The sequence below is a fragment of the Scleropages formosus genome, chromosome 24, assembly GCF_900964775.1.
Source record: "Scleropages formosus chromosome 24, fSclFor1.1, whole genome shotgun sequence".
In the NCBI taxonomy this organism is placed as follows: Eukaryota; Metazoa; Chordata; class Actinopteri; order Osteoglossiformes; family Osteoglossidae; genus Scleropages; species Scleropages formosus.
In genome coordinates this window covers 18,317,716-18,338,938 of record NC_041829.1, presented here as the reverse complement: position 1 = coordinate 18,338,938, position 21,223 = coordinate 18,317,716, and the positions used below count along the sequence as shown (strand labels likewise).

Genomic DNA, 21,223 nt, shown 5'->3' with positions numbered 1-21,223 from the left:
CCACAATGACTTGGATAAAAATGACGGGAAAAAAACATTTCATTCCTGCTGCAAGAGATCTGTGGTCGATAAGAGCGCCAGCACCTTTTGTCCGTGACTTGAAAGATGAATGCAAACTTTTGGAGTAGAAGTGGTAATTGTCATCAAGTTGAGCGTAGCAGTGGCAGTCTATTTTTCTGTAAAGGTCAACGTTTTGAGTTATGCTTTGCGTGTTTCCAGCAGTGTGGCTCTGCCAGTCTGCCTTCCTCCTTTGGCTATCGAAAGGCTGGAAGGCGAAGTACAAGTGTCCCCCTTTGAAAGAGAGCAGCTCACATTTTAAATGTCTCGTTTACAGGCTGTTGGGAGTTGGGCGTGAACAGGCAGAGTATGTGGCTTTCGGCATTGTGCGTGAACAGTGTGAAAGGCAGTTCTGGAGCCGTGAGCTAAGGTTCAGGGCCAAAGGACCCTGGTTCGAGGCCACCCTCCTGATGTTAATACCCTTGATCAAGGTACTTACTTTGAATTGATGCAGCGAATTTATCTATCTCTGTGAATGGGTACATCATTGTTAGCACAGTAGTATACAAACCTAGTGTAAGTCATTTTGCAGAAAATCATCAGTTCAGTGAATAAATAATAGTAAACATTGTAGGCTCTGCTGGCTGCGGTTAAATTAATTGTTTCTTGCGAACTGTAGATTTTAGTTGGAAGAATCACAGATTCTGACTCTGCTAGGAAAGGTTCCCTGTTTTATAGAAGCTTTGCTTGGGCCCAGAATAGTTCTGCGATGACCAGCTGCCCTGGATGTGTAGCTCTGTGGCGTTTCCGCTTTTGAATTTTACATTGCTGCGGCTTGTTGTATCCTCCTCCACTTAATCATCCTATAAAAAATGCAACAACCTGCTTAAAATAGCCTTTTTAGTAGGTGAGCGTCAGCTTCCTTCCACGTGAGATGTTGCTTCCCAGTGTAAAGGAGCCGTGTGTGTCTTGACCCTGTCCTCCCGTGCACATTTTACCACTTTCCAGTATGTCTGCAGAACTGCTCCTACTTTCCCACCATGGAGGAAGTGAAGTGTCGAAGTGGAGGGAGGTTTTTTAAGGTGTTTTTTTTTTTTTTTTGACACCGGCCACTGTCGTCACTTCTGAACACCATGCCGCTTGTGCAGCCAGTAACTGTGGAAGAGTGACCATTTTTGCTCTGATCTCCCTGCAATCCCTCCTCCACAGGAAAGTGTTTGCCTTCTCATCCAGAGACTGCATCACTTCCATGAAACTTTAAAGCTGGCAGCTGAGCCGTCACTATGCCTGACTCGGGTGGCCCCCTCTAGGCACTGGTTCGGATGTGAGGCTCCTTCAAAACCCTTGAAAGATGCCACCCCTCGTTGCTGCTAGCTTCAGCGTGAAATGGTCATATCCACTGTCTGTCATTGCTAACAGAAGTGTAATATATTGTATTCAATAATGATTCATTTAACTGACACTCAGGAGCATTCCTGTGTTAGGTTTGTATGCTGAGCTGCTTATTTATTTACACATCTATTTATATTTATTCAATTTTACTGTATCCATTTAAGGTAAGTACCTTGATCAAGGGTACTACAGCAGGAGGTGGGATTAAAACCCCTGTCCTTCAATTCCGGCTTTAACTGCTAAACTACCTGCTGCCCGTTGTTTTTATTTTTATTTATAGCCTTTTATTCTTGTGAAATCCAAGTAAAACTAGTCCCAACTTATTTTTCCATGGAATCTTATCATTTGTTTCCCTTGCACTTGCTCTTCACTTGCTGTATTCACTGTAGTTCCTTTTCTATAAATGATTATATTCTGGAGAGGGATTCCACTCTAAAGTTATATGAAGCTTGGTTTTAAGACCACTGAGAAATTTAATGAATGTGAAAAAGAATTGTATTATTTGATTAAAGAACTGCCCCAGGGTCTTTTAGAAAGTCTCTCTTTCTATGTGTAATTTATTGTCGTTTTGTTCTGAAAGTGGCTAATTTAACCTCAATCCTAGGGAGATTGTGCTCTGCAAATGATTTTGTATGGTGCCAGTATGAAAATAGTATATGTTCCTGAGTCTCTTCTCTCACTTTATGTGTTTTAAGTCATTTTTATGTTATGAAATTTATAATTAAAAGCAAAGTTCCTTTTTTCCATAGCTCATTCTTTAATTTCCCATGAAAGAGGATTGTAGATATTGGCAAAATATTTTCCTGGAACTGTCAGAGCTGGCAAAGTGACAAAATTCACAAAAGTTTAAAGCACCCAAGACATAATTTTAGATGTGCTTTTTTGGACAGTAAACATAGCTGTGTGGCCTGTATTATTTTTAATGTGTTTAGTGATAGAGATGCACCCTGAGGGCTTCATGAGTGTTGCGATATTAAAGGAAGATTATTCTTCTATTAACCTGTCCAGGTATTTCTAATGTTAAAATTAATTCAGAAGAAGCCAGTGCAGTCAGCAGGTACTATTTTTTTTTTTTTTTTGGTTCCTGCTGCAGTGAACATAGCAATAATATTTAGTGTGTGTGTCTATTTTACTATCCCTAAACCCAATATGCTTAATGAATGTTCCCATAAGGAAGCCCTGAAAAGTATGTTATGGTTATGTCCATTTAGTGTGCTTAGTCAATGTATAATCCCCAGAAAGACTGGAGAAGTGTGTATTTTCTGTGGGTCTATGTGTGTATACATATGCACAAAGTATTGAGCAACAATCCCAGAAAGGTTCTGGTGGTTATGTGGCACAAATACTTTGGCCCAAAAAAGAACACTGTGACCTGCCATGTTTAACATGCTACTAAAATGATCTATTTTGGCTTGAGATCAGTGCTAAAACCTACAGGCTGTATCTTTAAATATCCCTCTGTGGTGCAGATCTAAGTGCAAAATGTCTCCAAAACACACCCCACGGTGTGTTATTTATACACTGCATCTGTGTGACATCAGAGCAAGGCAAACCATTTCCTTCATCGCAACGCTGACCATTGTGCCATCTGCACACGACAAGCCTGTGAAAGGGCGTTCATTTTTAAAAAGCTGTGATCTTAAAGCAGGGAACTGTCACGGTTTAGTACAGCATTAGGCAAACTATCAAGGGTACAGCACCAGCATTTAAAAATCGCTCTGTCCACAGTGTTTGTCACCTGAAACAAGGTAAAGGTGACATATTGCACTCCTGCCACGCACTTTTTTTCCTCCATTTAACTTTTCTCCAAAGTGACTTACAATATGCAGTGTTTCTGTTCTAAGCTACTTCAAACGATGAACCCATTTATGCAGCGGGATATTCTTACTGTTCAATTCAGGGTACGTAACCTCGTCAACTGGGGATTAAAGCCTTTGTCCTTAACCACTATGCCACCTGCTGCCCCTGTATTGATAAACTAATCGTAAAATCACTCGCTAACAAAATTCTGTTATGCGAACAGTCGCAGCACAGTAAAATCGATCCCCAATGTACTTATGTGCTGTCTGATGCTTGAAGGAAGCATGGGTTCATCAAAAATCAGAAAAGCCATTAAGGGCTAAGTCTTGCTCTCTATGCTTTTTCTGGGCCTCCAGAAAAAGTCTTTGTTAGTCACATGGGTAAATAGTTTTGCTACAGCCAGAGCCACACACACACACACACACACACACAGTCTGAAACCGCTTGTCCTGAGCGGGGTCACAGTGAACAGGAGCCTAACCCAGCAACGCAGGGCGCGAGGGGACACGCCCAGGATGGGATGCCAGTCCGTCGCAAGGCACCCCAACCAGGACTTGAACCCCAGAGCCACCGCGGAGCAAGCCTTGGTCAAACCTGCCGTGCCCCCACCGACAGCTATCTTTGTCTTTATTGCTTTACCGTGCTGTTTTTATTTTCAAGACCTTGAGGGTTTGCTGTTTAATAATGCAGAAGGCCTAAGAACAGAAGTACGTCTAAAGCAGGAGGAAAATAGCGCTTGAACAGAGTTGCGTATGTACCGACGGTGTCTTTGACCTTATGCGCTGATGACTCTTTAAAGTGGTCGCGCATTCGGCTCTGTTGCACCAGTGACTCGAGACTGACCCTGCGCTAGACGTACAGGTGGAAAACCGATTTAATCAGATCATAGAACTCTTCCTGAAATATATTATTTCCAGCATTTGTCATTTCAGCAAATTAGAGCTCAAAGGGGGCACGAGCTCGGAAACTTGGCTGGCGGTCGGCCTCGCTGCGCTCCTCAGTGAGCGATGTGGCCAAGCCGGCCAGCCGACCTATAAAATCCGCTGCGATGCATCACTCAAGCCCGGTAAATATTTTACTTATCGTCGGACACCCTTCGCCTGCAAGAGCATTAGAGGTTAGCAAAACAACCATGATTTTTTGGGAGGCTCTCCAAAAGAACTTCTGAAGCAAATATTAAATCAACCTTTAAAGGGCTCGGAGTACAAACTGGGAAGTGGTGGAGCCCTGGCTCTCGGAATAACTGCACAACGGCGCAGCGCTCCGTGGAGTCCAGCCCGGAGTCCCCGGGGAGGCCGTGAAGGCCAGGTCCACACCAGGAACAATGAAGGACGCAGGGGGAGTACAGGCCTGCGCAGACCTTTGTGTTTCACTCTCGACAATGTTGCTTTAAACAATACTAACATGAAATAAATCAGCCGTCTTTTAAAAATAAACATTCTTTGGATTTCTTTTTTTCTTTTTTTAAATCCTACTGGGGATTTATGTGCATGACTTCCAGTAATTTAGACCGCTGCATTTTGAACTATGTTGCGTGTTCTTAAACGTGGGCCAGTTCTGTTTAATTTTCTGGGCAGTTCAGGGCCACATTACAGTAGTGTAGCTACTGAAGGTTGCTAGTTCGAAGCCCTCTCCACACTACCAATGTTGTATTATTGATCAAGGTACTTACCCTACTCTGCACCAGGAAAAATACCCAGCTGTATAAATGGGTCAAATTCTGGAATCAAGTGTCAATAACTTGGAATCACGTATCACGTAACCAGCTGGTGCTTTATTAATATGAGTAATAAGTTTCACTTTAAATCTGCTGTCTTATTTAAAGTCAAATGGTTGCAGTTGTTTTTGCATCAGTGCATTGCAGTGTCCTTGGTAAATGTGCGGTTTATAACACTTGTGATTGCAGCGTCATACCAACGGCCTGGTGCATCTTTCAAAGTGCAGTCCGAGTCAGTGATGCCCCCCCGATCCAGAAAGTACAGTCCAAGCCGCGTGGGCTCATGTTATGTTCCCCAGCAAAATTATTAGGCGTGAGTCTAATGAGTAACTGAAAACATGTGAAGGAGATGACTTTCCTTGTGACCCCTCTTGCTGGACAACACAGGGCCCAGGAACTGGTATTGGCCTTGGTTTGGTAGAATCCAAGTATGAGTAGGGCAGACATTTTCCTGCAAGTTGATATACTCTTTCCATTTGCAGCTGCCCTCTTGCCTAGGTGTCATTATGTGGGTATCTATCAGGTTGGGATTTACCGACACACAGGAGACTCAATCAAGCTAAGAAGGCAGGTGAGGTGCTTGGTTTGGCCTTCAAACTCATAACCACTTAGAATAGCGCAAATCCCGTCATTCCACAGCGGCCCAAAGCAGATACATGGGTGTCCAGGCTGCAAAATAAAGCTTCCATTAAAGCCCTCACCCAGTGAAGAAAAGCTTACGAGCTGTCAACCCATCTCTCACCCTTCGTTTTCTGTGGTCATTTCCCTTTTGTATTCAGCAGACTACAGGACTGGGAGAAAACCCAGTACACTTGAGCTCCATGTAAATATGCATAGTGTCGCAAGCAAAATGCAAAGTATTTCGTTCAACGAACAGATGTCCATCTGCTCTTTCTGGCGGTATTTCAAAGAAGATCTTTGCTTAGAGAGCAACCTTTTGGATTTAAGGGCAATCCGGATGGTCTTGCTGACCACGCAGCAAGACCCACAAGCACTTGGAGCACTGTAGCCCCCCACACGCCGTCACTCAGCAGAGCAGAGGGCATGTAAGAGCTCTTCAATAACAGGGTGTCGTTGAAAAGCTAACGGGGGGATGGAGCCCTACACCTATTTTTGCCAGTGCTCATATTTTGGAGAAATACCCTCATAACCCATCGCCTCTCCCTTTTGCACCTCGTTAATCACCTCCAAGCCATATAGCACGTTTCACAGTAATGTTCTTTTACAGTGCGGCCCCACCAGATGGTGGGATGTATGACCGTTTGTGGAGTGTAACACTAACCATGCCTCAAGGGTGACGTGGCACACTGTCTGTCTGTCTCAAATATCCTTCCCAGTTCCTCGCAGGGCGCGATGCATTGCGTTCGGCCTCGGCGGATGACTAGGCTACGTTTTTATACTGAGAGCAACATGTGGCCCAGTACAGATGTCTGTGTGTTAATGTATAACATGGCTGTTCGACCACGGTCCTGGAGGACCAGTTCCAGCAGGTTCTCCAGATCTGCTGAAACAGCTAAGAACTCAGAGAGGAAGGTGAAGGGTTTTGGTCAAGGCATTGGTCTGACCACCTGGAACCAAAAAAACTCCTGTTTCTGGCCTTTAAGAGGCATGTTGAATTGGCCCGAAATAGTGTTTAGTCACTATTGCACAGTCACATTCTGTCCCTTTTATGGTTGTTCAAGGAATGCGATAAGGCCAATACACTCTCACTGGAAATTATATTAAAAAACGACATACTTCGTTTTGTTTAGTGGCTAACCCCATTTTGACAATTTCCATTAAGAAGATGATTCAATACTGAATGAAAAAGCAGAAAAGAAGCTTTTCCTTATTCTGTGGCCTTGCACCTTCTCTTCAGAAGGACGGTCATGGTGACAACGGTGGCCGTAAGTGGCATTTCAGACCGCACCATTAACAGTATGAAAAAGAAGAAGGACCTTTGTACTGTCCTCCCTCTGTAGTTGGGTCAAACTTATCTTTGCTGCACAAAGCCTGTTCATATTTATTTTGACAGAGCCATTTATTGAAAATCCTGTAGCAGTTCTAAACTGGGTATAGTACACCATCGTTAAGAAGCCATCTACCTGAATTTTGGGTGTTGACTTTGGGCGGGATCAGGGTTGGAGGTCATAGCGGGTGGTCCTGATAGGTGTTTTCCAGTTGCACTGTATCGCCCGTAAATACAACCACCCTCGTCGAACACTCCAGTGCACATCTAGCCTTTACAAGATGTGGCAGCTCCCTGATGATGCTTCCAACAGGGGAAGCGAAACATTGGAAACGGTGTCCTACACGACTCGGTCGAATCCAGAAGAATTAAATCCCCAGTCAGTTGACACCAGCTGCGGAAGCCTACGGGTTTTGAACAAGATGTCGTTGGACTGTGGGAGGAAACCAGAGCACCTGGAGGAAACTCATGCAGACATGGGGGAGCATGCAAACTCCATACAGACTGAGCGGGGATCGAACCCATTCCCTCGCGCCACCCAGACGCTGTGAGATAGCAGTGCTACTCACTGTAGCCTGTAATGCTCTAAGCTGCACTGGCTGTTATCAAAACCTACCATGTCTTATTGGGAGCTTGTAATTAAGACTTTCAACCGAAGGGTCTTCGGAAAGAGGGCCAAAATTCCTCTTTTGTCGCTAGAAGGGACTGTGTTCCCCAGGGATGCCCGCAGCCCTTGTTAAAGCCCAGCGTCTTCACGGGGTCGCACGACCTCGCCTTTCGCGGACATCTTTTAAAAATGCACCGTGTGACCGGAGTGCTTCTTTCCGAGACCTTTTTGTACTGCCTGTATTACAAAATCCACCCCGCAACACACTTCGTCATTTTATCATAACGGCGATCCCCGGACTGGTGCGGGAGCAGAACTAATTGGGGGAAAAGGCCGCGCAATTTTCGGCGCTGCACTCGACAGGAGTGCCGCGAAATGAAGCGCGCTGCCTTTAGATTTAATACAGATGTGAACCCAGAGATAGTTGGGTTGGATCCAGACTCGTTCTTGCCAGCTCCGTCCTGCACTCGCAGCCCCGCTGTTTGTCACGGTGCTGGGCAGTGGAGCAGCGCGGTATTCATTCACCACAGGAAATTACCTCAGCATCGAGGACTGCAGATGAGCAAAATTTAGAAGAGTGACATTTCTGTTAGCACCCCCCCCTCGGTTTTTCATACGCCAAAATTGACTGTAAACCGCCCCTCTAAATGGCATTCCTAAAATAGTCACGAAAATGCGTACGGACACGTGTATATAGATGACGTAAGGAAAGAGCACAGAGGAGGGGTGCGAACGCAAAGATGCAGTCCTGCAGGTCCCCAAGCGCACAAGAGGACCGTGTTCTTACTGCGGACGCTTACTGCGGTGAATTTTACTCTGACTGCGTGAGTTATCAAACTAAACAGTGTTCATCAATGGGCCCCGCCCAAAGCGAAAGGTCAGGGGAACAGAGAAACCGTTCTGGTGGGAACTGTTTTTAGAGCCAGAGGTTATTTTAAAGTTGTTTTTGGTTTTCGCTCTTGGTTTGTCTACGATCCCATTATTGCTAAACGTGCACCTGCTCCGGGTGGTGTAATCTTGAGTTCAGCTGGAAGGAAGGGGAATATTTTTCTTGGAATGGAGGAGCGATGGCAGCCTCACATGTTTCCCAGTGCCATCTCAGGCCTGGTCCTGGTGGGGTCACAACGAAGCCCCCCAACAGGCAAACGGGGCTGCTTCTAGTGCCGTTTCATACCTGCGTGCGGTATGCTGGCTTTCAAGTCTACATTTTGTGCCCTTTTCCGCGGAGCTACCCGCTGAAATGCCTGCAGCAGGAGGAGCAGTAGACATCTTCCTCGAACAAGAGAAGTCGTTTTGTTTTTGTGACACGGAGCCTCGGTGGGTTCTAGGACCCCAGTAGAGCCGTGGCGATTGAGACGGATCGGTCTCGTTGCGTTGAACGGTTTCGCCGTCTCGCTCTTCAACGACGCGTAGAATTCTTTGGAGGCAGCGCGCGTGTTAGCGCGGCGGGCGCAGATTAGGAGCGCGGGTACGATGCGGCTCCCCGTGCGGGACGAAGCCAGGGGCGCGTCGGACCCATCGTGGCCAGGAAGCTGAAGAGAGAGACCGCAGCCCCTTTCCGCGCAGTTTGGAGCCGTAATCCTCCCGCAAATGTCCCTCGGTGACAGATTTACAGGAACGCGGGGGCTAAGAGCATTCGTATTAAACAAATCCAGTTACTGCTGTAAACGTAGCGGGACGGCGCTGGAAGCGGCCAGCTGTCGTCTTAAAAGCATGTGTCTCCGTACGTCTCCGAGGCAACCAGGTGTTCTCCGACGGCGGTGCGGGCGGCTTATGGTTTCTCGGCTTGGGACCGGAGCGGAAGTTTTTTTGCGGAACAACTTTTTCCTAAATCCAAAGTCACTTTTGCCTCTGAGTCACAATCGCTCGCTCAAGAGTCACGGTAGTTCGGACCCCATCCCAGAGTCACTGGGTGCAAGGCTGGGAGGGGGTACCCTTGACAGGATGCCAGTCCATCACAAAGCAGCATGAGTCGCAGTCAATAGTTACCCTTAATAATTCACACTTGCCTTGATTTATTAATGGTTCTCAACAGTTAGGATAAATATTTATGTTGATATATATATTTAACTACACTAAAATTAAAAGTAAAAACTCACTGTTCTTTAAAGCTTGTCTAGGGTTGTTGTGGTGGTCCTAAGCCGTTCCTGTAATCGCTGGACACTAGGCTCGGAGGGCTACGTTCTAGTCCATTACAGGGTTGCCACACACACATTCACTCACACAGGACCACTCTACAAAGCAAGTTAGAGTCAGCAGTTCACTTGAAATACATCTCCGGACTGTGGGAGGAAACCAGGGCACCCGGAGGAACTTCGGACAAACCGGGAGAACTCACAAACCCCACGGACTCGACCAGATTCGAACACGCACCCAAACAGCGTAGGTACTGCCAGACAGCGCTACTACCCACTACGCAAGCACAAAACCCGTAACGCGACTTTGAAATGAGTGAAAATAAAAGTAGGCCGTTTCCACAAACAGCTATTCGGTGCCGAACGCTGACTGATTCGTCCCATCCGCACGCTGCGTTTGTGGAGCAGTAACGGAGGCGAAAAAGATATCCTAAAGTCATCCTCTGGAAATCCCGGTGAGATAAAGAGTCTCGGCTGGGGACCCTGGGCAACAAGAGCCGTCGCTGGGCAGTCCCCCCCCCCCAAGGCAGCGGAAGGACTGTCTTGCAGCCCGATGCAGCCGCCTCTCGCGTAATAGGCCACAGGTCACGCACACGGCGTGCTGGAAAATGTTAATCTTCTCACTCATCTTGCTGCGGTGGCATGCGCAAGGTCCCACGTAGGTGTCGAACCTTTCGAACTGAGGCACGGGCTTCCCACCCACCCCCCCAAGCAAGCCCTGGTGACACAAAGGTGAAATTTTCATTATCTGTACAACAGCTGCGAAAAGAGATGGACGCGATAAATTCGAGCCAGCCACGGACTGCTCGGGTGCCGCGTTTCATCGTGCCGAGCCTCGCGGCGCAGACATGTCGTCTGATTAATCGTACGCGCTCGACGTGTTTTATAGGGCCGGTGTAGTGTTTCTTCCAAGGTGCGAGGACCCAGGGTACGCTCAGAGCCAGGCACCGCTGCGTAAAGCGCAGCTGCTCAACATACAGCTGAGGTGTCTGGGAAATTTACAGCGTAAGCACAGACGGAGTGCAGGCACCCACGGAGTAGCGGCTAATCGAGCAGAGCGGGCTGTGAGCGAGCGCTCCCATGTGGGTGCCGGGATAGCTGGGGGTAGGACGGTTTTTCATCGCTCGCTCCCTACCCGTAACCCTTTGATCCAATGCGGGGTTGCGGTGGTCCCCGAAGCCCAGGGTGCCAGGTTACGTACGGTACGCCCTCGATAGCACGCTGGTCCATTACGGGGTAGTTAGACGCACGCGCTCAAGCGTTCACACGCGATGGCCAATGTTATTTAGAGTCCCACTTCACCTGAAACACATGTGAACCTGCAGAGAACTGGCACAGATTGAGTGGGGATCGCATCCGTATCGCAATCCGCAGCCCGGATGTTGTAAGGCTACCCTTAAGCCGGGGCACCCGCCGCACCGACATTTCATTTCATTTTATTTAAGTAATATTTTCTTTATGTGCTGCGCTTAAGCAGAAAATATGAGAGGATGGCCAGCCTTCGATGGGTTAGCGGCGTGGGTAACGAGTGGAAATGCGAGAAAGATCGAATCAGCACTCTTCAGAAAAACCATCAGCAGCCTGTAGTTCTGCGGAAAATAAAAAATTCAGTACTGTACGGTACCTGAAACGTACTGTAGTCATCATAGGCGTTCAGACAGAAATAATATCATTACGGCCGCGGTGGAAAAAAGCACTCGGGTGTTTCCTCTCCTTGTTCTCTTTCGATCTCTAGCTCGTTCAGCGCCGCGAAAGCAGCCTCCGCTTGTTCTCAGATACGACGCAGCCGGGCCGCCGGCGTTTGCCGAGCGTATGCCCGCGGGACGTCTCCTTCGCGTTCTGTCGCTGGGTTCGGACGGGCTCTGCCACGGAGTTCCCTTTAGGTGAACACGCACACCCGCGTAACGTTGCGCTCAGGAGGAGGTCTTTGGTCTCCTGTTCCTCTTCATCTTCCATTCTGTTCGAGTTTGTGTATCTCTGCATTCGGTGATTCAATGGGGAATAATAAGTGTGTCATCTTTGTAGTTGCTGTTTTGTGTGTGTGTGTGTGTGTGTACTGTATATAGTTACTTTATAACGTGGTAGAACACTCAGCCCAAAGAACCCCTCGGCCCATCTGCCATACGGAAAACGAAGAAAAAAATCAGGGCCAACTGCTCTGCTACCTGGGTTATTATGACTTTACTGGACTGTCGTGTCCGGAAAAGGAAGAAACAAAGAACGTGAATGACTGAGCTGAGATTAGTAACCAGCATAAACAAGACAATCAGCTGGGATTTACATTTACACTTCACTAGCAAGTTGTAGGGAGAGCTACTAGTCTGGTGGTTCGTACTACTACCTTTGAACCTGAAGGTCATGGGTTCAAATCCCACACTCCTTAAGGTCTTTTACCCAAGAGGGTGAATAATTGAAAGTTGCCTTGCAAAATAGCATCAGCTGTATGAATAAATATGAACGCTTACATTTATGTAGCTGAAGGTTTTCTCCGAAACACCTCGCGGTGTTAAACTACGTACGGTCAGCCTTGCTGATATAAGGTCCAGACATACTTTATGGGAACCTTCCCGAAAGAAAAAAGTAAAATAATGGAATAAATCTGGAGATGCGCCGAATATTTTACGGGGAAATGGAGTTACTCTGAAATGAAACGACGGCAGTTTTTCGCTCTTCAGTAACCGAGAAACCCGTGGGCCCACGGTGGCGAGTTTATTCAACGATTTGCGTAGACATCTGAGCAGCTTTGTTTGAACCCGGGACTTAGCCGAAATATGCAACCGAGTCCACAGAAGTGAACTCCGACCTCTTGTATGCTCAATCCTCACGGGCCTTAAATAACTAAAGCGGGGCCAACTTGGAGCGGCAGAGGCCAATAAACAACAGATGTCTGAGACAGGAAGCAAGGACAGTTTAGAAAAGATCTTTTAGTAAATCTTCTACAAATTAAATAAGTGAGAACCGCCCCACCCTCGCGGATTTCGCTTGCGTCACCGTCGCCGGCGACTCTTGCGCGCTGTAGTTATCTTATCTTAACTGTATTACTTGCCGCCGTCGGTGTGATCGGCCCGTATCCGATAACTTCATCGTGCTCTTTTCGTATCATTAACGCTACGCTTTTTCACACACGGAAGTAACATGTCCGCGAAGAGCAGCGTATTCCGAGGAAGCAATAGCCAGCGCGTCGGATGCAAAGCCCTCGGGTTTCCGGACCCTTGCGGATAGCGTGCCCATTCCCTTGTATTATTACTCTATTTTTTACCATAAAGATTCATTTTGTTCGGAGGTGGGCCGGTGTCATTCCCGGGGGCGGCCCGTGTGGGGAATTGTGCCAAGGGGGTCCGTTTTTCAAAAAACGCTTTACCCTTTAAATGCTGTCTTCACAGTGATTGAAGGAGGTCCAAGGCAAAAGCTGGAATCCGTGAGCTACTCCTCCCGCTACGCCCTGGGACTCTTCTACTCGGCCGGTGTTCGGATTGACGTCCCGTGGGCCGCGAAGTACATAGCCGACAACCCCTGCGTTCGCTTCATCTCCGTCGACGATAAAAAGCGCAATGTAGGTCAGTGCTTCCATTTTCCTCCCCCTTCCAACGAGGCGCACAGAGCGCTGCCTGGCTGAGAGTCTCGGCCCAGCAGGATACGAGCGTGCGGATCCCGGCCGTACGGCGTTCCGCGTCCCCCGTCCGTAAATCTGCCAGCGTGATGATTTGGTTAGTAATAAACCACACTAGGGAAAGGGCTGAGCCCCCGTTCAAACCTGTGATTCGAGCCTCTTTGATTCCAGCCTCACAGCCAGTTGCTTGAGGGGAGGAGCACCTGTAAATCTCAGCTTCTCATTGGCTTTGCCAGCAGCTTAGAACCTGGCATCAGGAAGCTACGCTGGTTGCTTATTCAACGGCGAGGATAAATTCATGTGATTGATTAGCTCTGGTGCCAAATTCCCCCCCCCCGAGGCTGGCCCTCCTCCACCTGCTGGGGCGTCATTATTTTCTCCAGCAAGCTCTCCCGTCTTTCTCCTGCTGCCGTCTGAAGGAGAACATCAAACCTTTCCTGCCGCTGCTGACCCAGAGCTGCACACCCCCTCATGAATGAGGCATGAGTGTGCAGAAAGGGAGCACTTTGAATCCACTCCTGTACCTGTCACCTTTCATAGGTCTGAAAGCAACATCATAATTAGGGATGCTGTTAAATTTTACATTGCAGAGTTTAGAGTCTATTCTTCAGGGCGGCAGAGTACTGGCCGTTATCCTTTCGGCTGCCACGTTCTTTGCTCCTCGCCTCTTTAACGTGTTTCATTTCAAGTCGAACCTTAAGGTTTGGAGGTTCCCCTGAAAGCCTTCTTCTGGGCACGGAGAGTAGATTTAAGCAGCAGGGGCAGGAACAGGGCAGAAGGTACCGCAGTGGTTAAGAACACAGAGTTGTAACCTGTAGAGCGGCTTGGCTGTAGAAGCCCTGTGCAAGTTGCTAACCTGCACTGCTCCAGCAAAATATAAATGTTTCATGACTGGATAAGCGTAGGTCCTTTGAAAAAGCACCATAAGGATGTTGGAAGGGGTCCTGAGTGCAGAGGGAGCAGGAGGTCAGACTATGAGATCCTTGGCTACAGCTGCCCATAGGGAGAACAGGTGACCTTGGTGTTTGGGTTCCATTTATTGGTCGAACCAACCAGGAGCGACTCGTTGGCGTTAATCTCCTCTTTAACGCAAAGTTACTGATATTCCGGGTCTGAAGAACCAGTTTCTGGGGCAGGACATGTGGCTCAGAGGCTGCAAGTCCAAAATGTTGCTGAACCTGTCAACAAACTCGCCTCTCGAATTGAGAAATAGCGCAGAAATTGGACAGCATGTACATTTTTGCTATTAATCTTTTTTTTTTTTTTTTTTTTTAAAAAATTGGCGTCTAATGTTTTCCTCCAATTTCACCAAATTCAGTGACATTTAGGCAAGCCGGTCTGGTAAAATGACTGCGTGAAGCCCAGGATTCTAAGGCACCTGCCGAGCACCTTCAGAAACACAAAACAAAACGGAAAACAGTTCGATTGTAAGAATGCATCGACTCGTAGGGCTTCGGAAAGGTAAATTGGAGCAAGGCCGCGTAGCTTTTCCTGTCATCCTGCGAACTGAGTGACCTCTGCCTTTTCCTGTCTCTCTGTCTCCGTGACTCGCCGGTGACTCAGAAAGCGGGCACGTCGCCAGCCCTCGCCCACACACCAAAGCTTGCTTTCTCTTTCCCTCCTTATCTCAGCGCTCTCTCTGTCGCTCCCTCTCTCTCGCTCTGCTTCTTCCACTCTCTCTCATGCCTTTTGTCTCTCAGGAGGGTCTAGGACCAGGGCACCAGGACGGCTTAATGCTGATCCGCACACGGTGCAACCGTGCATCCGTTACAAATGAGCCGGTAGACCTCGGCGGACGGATTAGCGGCGCGGGGCCCTCCGCCCAACCCAACCCGGCCCAACTCGAGCCGTCGCACTCATCTTCATTTGTGTCCGCAGCCCGTTGCCCGGTTGGCTCCGAGTGACCTCGAGGGCATGTGGGTGACAGACGGACCGTGATCCTGTACCGGTAACCGATTTACGAGACAAGCGCCGGTAGCCCAAAGTGCCGGCAGCGCAAAATCCGGATGCGTTCGTTGACTGTCAGCCGAACACTATTTTTTATAGTCACTTTAAAGCAATGTTGTTAGAACGATGGCAACACAATGAAGGAGGCTAATAAATTACGTGACGCTCCCAGCCTCGCTTACAGAGCGCTGAGATGATTTTGTCCGAAATCCAATCGCTCGCAATGCTTAGAGGAACCGCGGGAGGTGACGTCACCCGTCGGCCTCATTTGCGGATAATGGAGCTGTATGGTTTTGATCACTATTATTAAGCGAGCGCGGAACAACGTACAGACGCGCTTTCCAAAAATACAGAGCTTATCTTCAGTTTATTTATGTAGGTCGTGTTGTTCGGAGGCAAATTACATGCTTCGGACTTCCCGTTTAACGTTCGACGTCAGCTTCTCCGTAAATGTCACGTTCGTGCCTTTGCAATATGACAGTTTCCAGTTTGGAACTTGACTGCATCGTTGCCGCCTTTGTTTCCCATCCGTGCCGTTTCTCAGAGTCATCCACCAGTGGGCCGTCCTTGGTGGTCCACACCAGCGTGGCTTTTGGGGCGGAGCACCTGGAAGCTGCCGAGAAGGACGTGGGGTGCCTCGTTTTGGCCGAGCTGAAGAAGGTTTTACCAGGCCTTCCGGAACCTGTCAGCGTCAAAGTGCAAAAGTGGAGATACTCGCAGGTGAGGGCCGAGTTGAACGGGGGCACACCTTCGGGGACAGGATCGCGTGTGGCTCAGGGCGGTGCAGTCGGAGCAACGTTGCCGCTCCCTCGCACGTTACACCGGTCGTTCGCTCGGCGCTCGCTAACAACGGCATGATCTTCGCGACCGGTTTGGTTCTAAGAAGGTCCGTTTTTGGTTGCGCTTCGCCGACGCTCGGTTTGCTGAACAGAGTCGCTTCTGAACAGACTTCCAGGCCAGGGACACGTGCTGAAGGACTCGGCGTGTCGGAGACATCGCTTCGGATGTCTTTCCAGCGTCCGGTGCAGCAGAAATAATATTGTTTTTAGTGCACAATATGAAACAGAAAGACATTTTTTACACATTTGTCATGTTCAAAGAAAGAGCTGACTTTTGTGGCTTTTTGCTCCTAAGAGCGATTGCTCAACAGGCCACATTTCTTTAATAATTACAGAAGAGCATGCTGAAATTGAGGGGGAACGAGCTGAACCGGAGGACAGGCGCGGCTGGAACGCGGCACGGTTATGCGTGTGTCGGTCCGTGACCCGCCTCTCCTGGCCTGTCAGCGCCGGAAGGGAGGTGACGGAATACCCCTCCGACCCCGGCCTTTCTACCTGGCTCTATGTCCTCAGCTCCCGGCAGCCGTGACACAGAGACGCACGCTCACGCGCGCGCACCCGGACGCGTCGATAAGCTTCGGCGGAGGGTCATAGGACAGGGAACATCTGTGCGCGTTGCGTGCTCTCCGGACCGCGGGCCAGGATATCGCACCCCCACCCTTTGCGGTCATCGCGCAGGTAGGAGGAGCAGCTTTTGCGTCGTTGGCGAGAGGAAACCGTTACATGCGGATGAGTCACCCGACCCCCCCTTTTATTACCTGACGTGCGGGAGCCAGAAAGCCGCGCTTGTGCTGAAGCCAAATATCAGCGTTAAGAGCTGCTTACATCTCATATTACCGTTTCCACAAATATCTCATTCTTCAGCGTGCAATAAAACATACAAATATTAATACCGCTTAGGAATAAAAAAGGCAGCTTCCTCTTGCTCAAGATTGGTATTATTTCGTAATCTCTGATGTCTGCTGCGTGCAACAAAGGGATATCTTTATAAAATCTGCAGCGTCTGCAAGGAGAAGGCCATCCTCTGCCTTCACGCACTTATCTGCACAAACAGATCTTAAGAAACCGCAGAAACAGAGCGCCAAGCCTTTCCGAGGCTCCTCCTTCAGCAGAGGAGAGCAGGTCTTGCGGGGAGCTTAGCTTTTTCCGAAGCGCGCTGTTTAAAGCGGGGTCGGGAAAACGCTTCTCCACCGACGCGAGTTCGGTTTGACGCCATCGGAAGGAGATGGCAAAAGCGGTCAGTGCAACGAATCCCGTCCGCGATCGAGTCGGACCGGCTAAGGCGACAGAACGATATTTGCCGGGTCGGACCTTAGAGGGAAGTCAGCCCTAGGAGGAGCGGACAGGTTTCCCCACGAAGATTTGCGTATGACGTGCCGGGGAGAAGTCTGCGTCCATCTTGCCGGAAACGAGTTTTCCTACTCTAGTCATTCGGTTGACGGCATCGATCACGAAACGAAGCCACCCGCCTTCCCAGCTCCTCTACGGCACTTCTCGGTGAATGCGGACACTGCTATCGTACAGTACGCCGCGCGACGTGAACCGATGCGCAATACGTCTGCGCTGCGGTGCGTTTCTTCTCACTCTCTCCCGACGCGGTCACCGCTGTTGGCCTCTGCGTGAAGACCGGCTACCGGAGCGCGTCCCCAGTTTGACCGGAAGCTCCGTAGCAGCGGCCGCTCCGGCTCCTCTCGCTTTCTGCGACACGAGCGTACGTTTCGGCCGCCTCCGGGCCGAACGTTAGCGGCACCCGCGCATCTGTCAAATGTGAGGGAATTTTGGCTTCGCCACACTCGAGCTTGTAGCTCGCACCTCTTACCCTGGGTTGAAACAGCTTTGGTGTAGCATTTATGCGATCGCCCCCTCGCCCTGAATGCGCCTTCCTGCTAATAGATGATGTCGTGCTTGTGCGGCGAAGAGTTACGGGGGGTGGCGGCGGGTGCCGGAGCAAACCAAACAAATCTGTTCTTGGCTCTTCTTCAGCAATCACATACATCAATTGATTTACAGAGAGATTACCGTTTAAAGCAAAAAAAAAAAAACCCTTTGGGGAAATTATAACAGATAGCTTAACTGTGCCTATTAAAAGCTGCAGGAAATGGATACTATTTCCTTTCACTACTGAAATGTACCTCGATGTTTATCTAAAATGTCTCAGGCCAGCGAAAGCCATTCAAACAGGGCGTGCACGTACATGGAATGTGTTTACTCCAAGAAGTCATTACTGCACTAAATTTTCCCGTGCGGGGTTTACACGACGTCAGAAACGAGAAGAAACGAGAAGTCCTGCTTTATCGGCGAAGTCAGAGGCCGTGCGTCGGGCTCCGTCGGAGACTCTTTGCGATGCAAGGGACGCGGGGCTCCGACGGGACCGAGCCGCTGCCCCGGGTCTCCTCTCGGAGCGCCGTTCGGTCATTCGGGTTTGGCCTGGTTTGGAGCAGGACATTCCTCGCTGGCATCCGTTAATAGCACGAGCCAGGTTTAGCCCGAGCGTTTATCGAGAGCCAGAATTACTCTCCGTGCAGCATTTTATTTTCGTCCGTTGAATTGCTCTTTCTGCACTTTATTTCTGTCTGTTGTTCCCTTTATTTATTCTTTTTAACGAGCCACTTGAGCTATTAACGGCTCTATATTCAGCACCATGGTCTTTTGTACTGTAGAGGAATACCAGATGAGCTCAGCTCTGATCCCGCAAGAGCTCCTCCAAAGCTTTTTACGTGCCAAATTTACAGCCTCCGATTGCTTTGAATCAAGCAAAGCTGAGAAACGCAGAGCTGATGGTTCTAACTGTTCGCAATTCATCCAGCAAGAGCCCTTCAGATATGTGCTTTTATATGACGAGCTGCGTTTCTCCTCTGGCTCTCTCTATGAAGACTCAACAAGTCCAACATCTTGACTAGCTTGTCGTCGTGCTGGATGCAAGTGGCATGTTAAAAAAAAAAAAAAAAAAAACATGCAACCAAGCCAGGCCTCTCTCTGTTATTTAGACGGGACGGATTTTAAACAGGAGTCTCGGCGCTCGCCTGCTGGACTGTACCAGGGAGAGTGGCACGGAGCGTACTCTAGCAAGCGGTATAAATTGCGGCAAAATAACGGACAGAGCTACGCTTGTTCTGGGGGACGTGGGAGGAAGTTCCACGGAGGCGCGCTCCTCTCTTTTACCCGTGTCGTCAGTTTATACAGGTTTACCATAAAAACACCATAAATAACACCAAATTACCTGTGTCGAGAACAATGCCGAATAAATGGATTCTGTTCGTGTAGGAACATCCATATATTTGCATATGCGATGCGTCTGTTTTAATATTGTGGATATTGAGGAATCCGCGGCGATCCGGCGTGTGCTTAATTAATTAAACTTATCCCATTATATGGCGGTCACGTTGTTATAACACAGTGAATTCTGTATTTTTACAGCAATAAACAGTGAAATGGAAATAAATCAAAGCTGCAGTAGTTACAGTTGAAAAACCAAGATTAAAGTTAAATTCTTTAATATGTGTTTATCGTATATACTCTGCTATTTTTCTGCTCTGTCATTTATGATAGGAAATTGTGAAGTGGCATTATGTTGGGACTGAAATAGATAGCTAGCGCTCCACCTACGGATGAAAATGAAAAATATATGGAAATAAATGTCGTTGTGTGCGTTTCAGCAATGCCTTCATTTGGATATGGCCATCCTGCGACATTTTTTGCGATCGTTCATCTCTCAGCGTGGTGCTGGTTTGCATTGCAGAGCGAGCAGTCTTTTCAAACCCTCAGCCGGATCTTCCGAAGCGTCTCCCGTTCATTTGAGGATCTTTCCCCTCGTTGCACTTTCCCTCTCTGACTGCGGAAGCTCTGGGATTTCTGTCCCAAAATTTCAGTTTTTCCTCCCGCTGTTGCTTCCCAGGTGCAATCGTCATTATTTGTAGGACTACTGTATAGCCAAAATGCTCCGTTTTAGTGGCTTAGGCACTGTGTTCACCAGCCTGGATGAGGGAGGTCCTGGAGCCATTCGGTTGCAGAGTCGAGTCCCTTTTGCTGTTTGCCGCTATGCTGATTCTGTCCTCTTGGTCTACTATGTTTAAGGTTCTGAGCGCAGTGACCGACACGCCCGGTCAGCTAACGCTGCTCCCCCGGCCCTTGCTTGTGTGTGGAGGTGACGCCTTCGCCCACTCCAACTTCGACGGCTGCATTGCGTCGGCCCTCAAGGTCTTCGAAGTCCTGAAGTCCTCTCTCTGAGAAATGAAGGGTTGGAGGGTTTAACAACAACAAGGCTGTGCTGGAGAAGGACTAGCAGTGGTGACCTCTTCATCACCGCTCCTCCCAACACCTACCTCCGATGATCAATGCTGGCTTCTTGGAGAGGTTTGCCCACCTGTTGGAAGTCTTTCTTGACCAGCTGGAGAAGGCCGTACAAGACCTGGAATGTTGAAGCTTACGACTGTCAGACCACATTCGGCGGTACAATGGTACATTTTCATGCTCAGATTACAATCGAACTAATTAACAATGTTCTTGCCACGTCTTCTATGCGTAGCAGTCCTTGTGTAACCTTTGTCAGGCCAAATAAAATCCATGAATATGGTCTGCGTGGCTTATTTGTCATCTCTTGGTCTCGTAACCCACTTAAATCTCCCCTTAATGACTTCGACTTCATCAGAACCACTCCATTGCTTCTCCAAGAATCCCGATGAGATGGTGGTCCCTAGGAAGTCCAATAACCGCCTTTTTCCACCAAGGAAAATGTCAAAATGCCCCCAGAATGAGAGCACATCTCGGCGTCCTAAAACAGTTGTCAGTCCTTATCATCCGCTTATCTGCAGTTGTGTAACAATTTGCATGGTTTTTTGCGATGGTCCCGCTAGCCCGCGCTTAACTTCCGGAAAAACAAACTCTCTCACGGGCACGGGGAGATGCACAGATGATGGAAATGGGATTTCCATGAGTCGGGGCGGTCCCCTTCTCCCATGTACCCTGGCTCTACACTCAAGGTCCAAACCCCCACCACTGCCTCCTAGCGCAACTCACCCCTGGATACTTTGGACTGTTTTTTGCCACGTTGCACCCCAGTATGCCCCAGCGTTCCCTGGTTTTCCCCACGACATATGCACGCTAGCGCTCCCTTAATGAGACTTGATTGTTCGTCTGCCCCCGTCACATATTGCATGGCCCTATAATTCTACCAGATAGGTTGGTGAGTGACTGATTTCTAGAGCTTAGTGGCCTTGCATCTGGATGAATAA

At 48.7% G+C, this 21,223-nt stretch overlaps 1 protein-coding gene across 5 annotated transcripts in view; it reads left to right on the top strand.

The window, feature by feature from the left end:
- rnls (renalase, FAD-dependent amine oxidase) overlaps positions 1 to 20,877 on the top strand; it is a 38,246-nt gene extending 17,369 nt beyond the window's left edge. For 4 of the 5 annotated variants that reach the window (XM_018761116.1, XM_018761115.1, XM_018761117.1 and 1 more), the window contains 3 exons: positions 12,980 to 13,153; positions 15,698 to 15,873; positions 20,067 to 20,877. In XM_018761116.1, the coding sequence (XP_018616632.1) occupies positions 12,980 to 13,153; positions 15,698 to 15,873; positions 20,067 to 20,219 (503 nt within the window). In that variant the 3' untranslated portion in view covers positions 20,220 to 20,877. The remainder of the gene's footprint in view (positions 1 to 12,979; positions 13,154 to 15,697; positions 15,874 to 20,066) is intronic. The other variant, XM_018761118.1, reaches the window with a different exon arrangement.
- Positions 20,878 to 21,223: the final 346 nt, after the last annotated feature.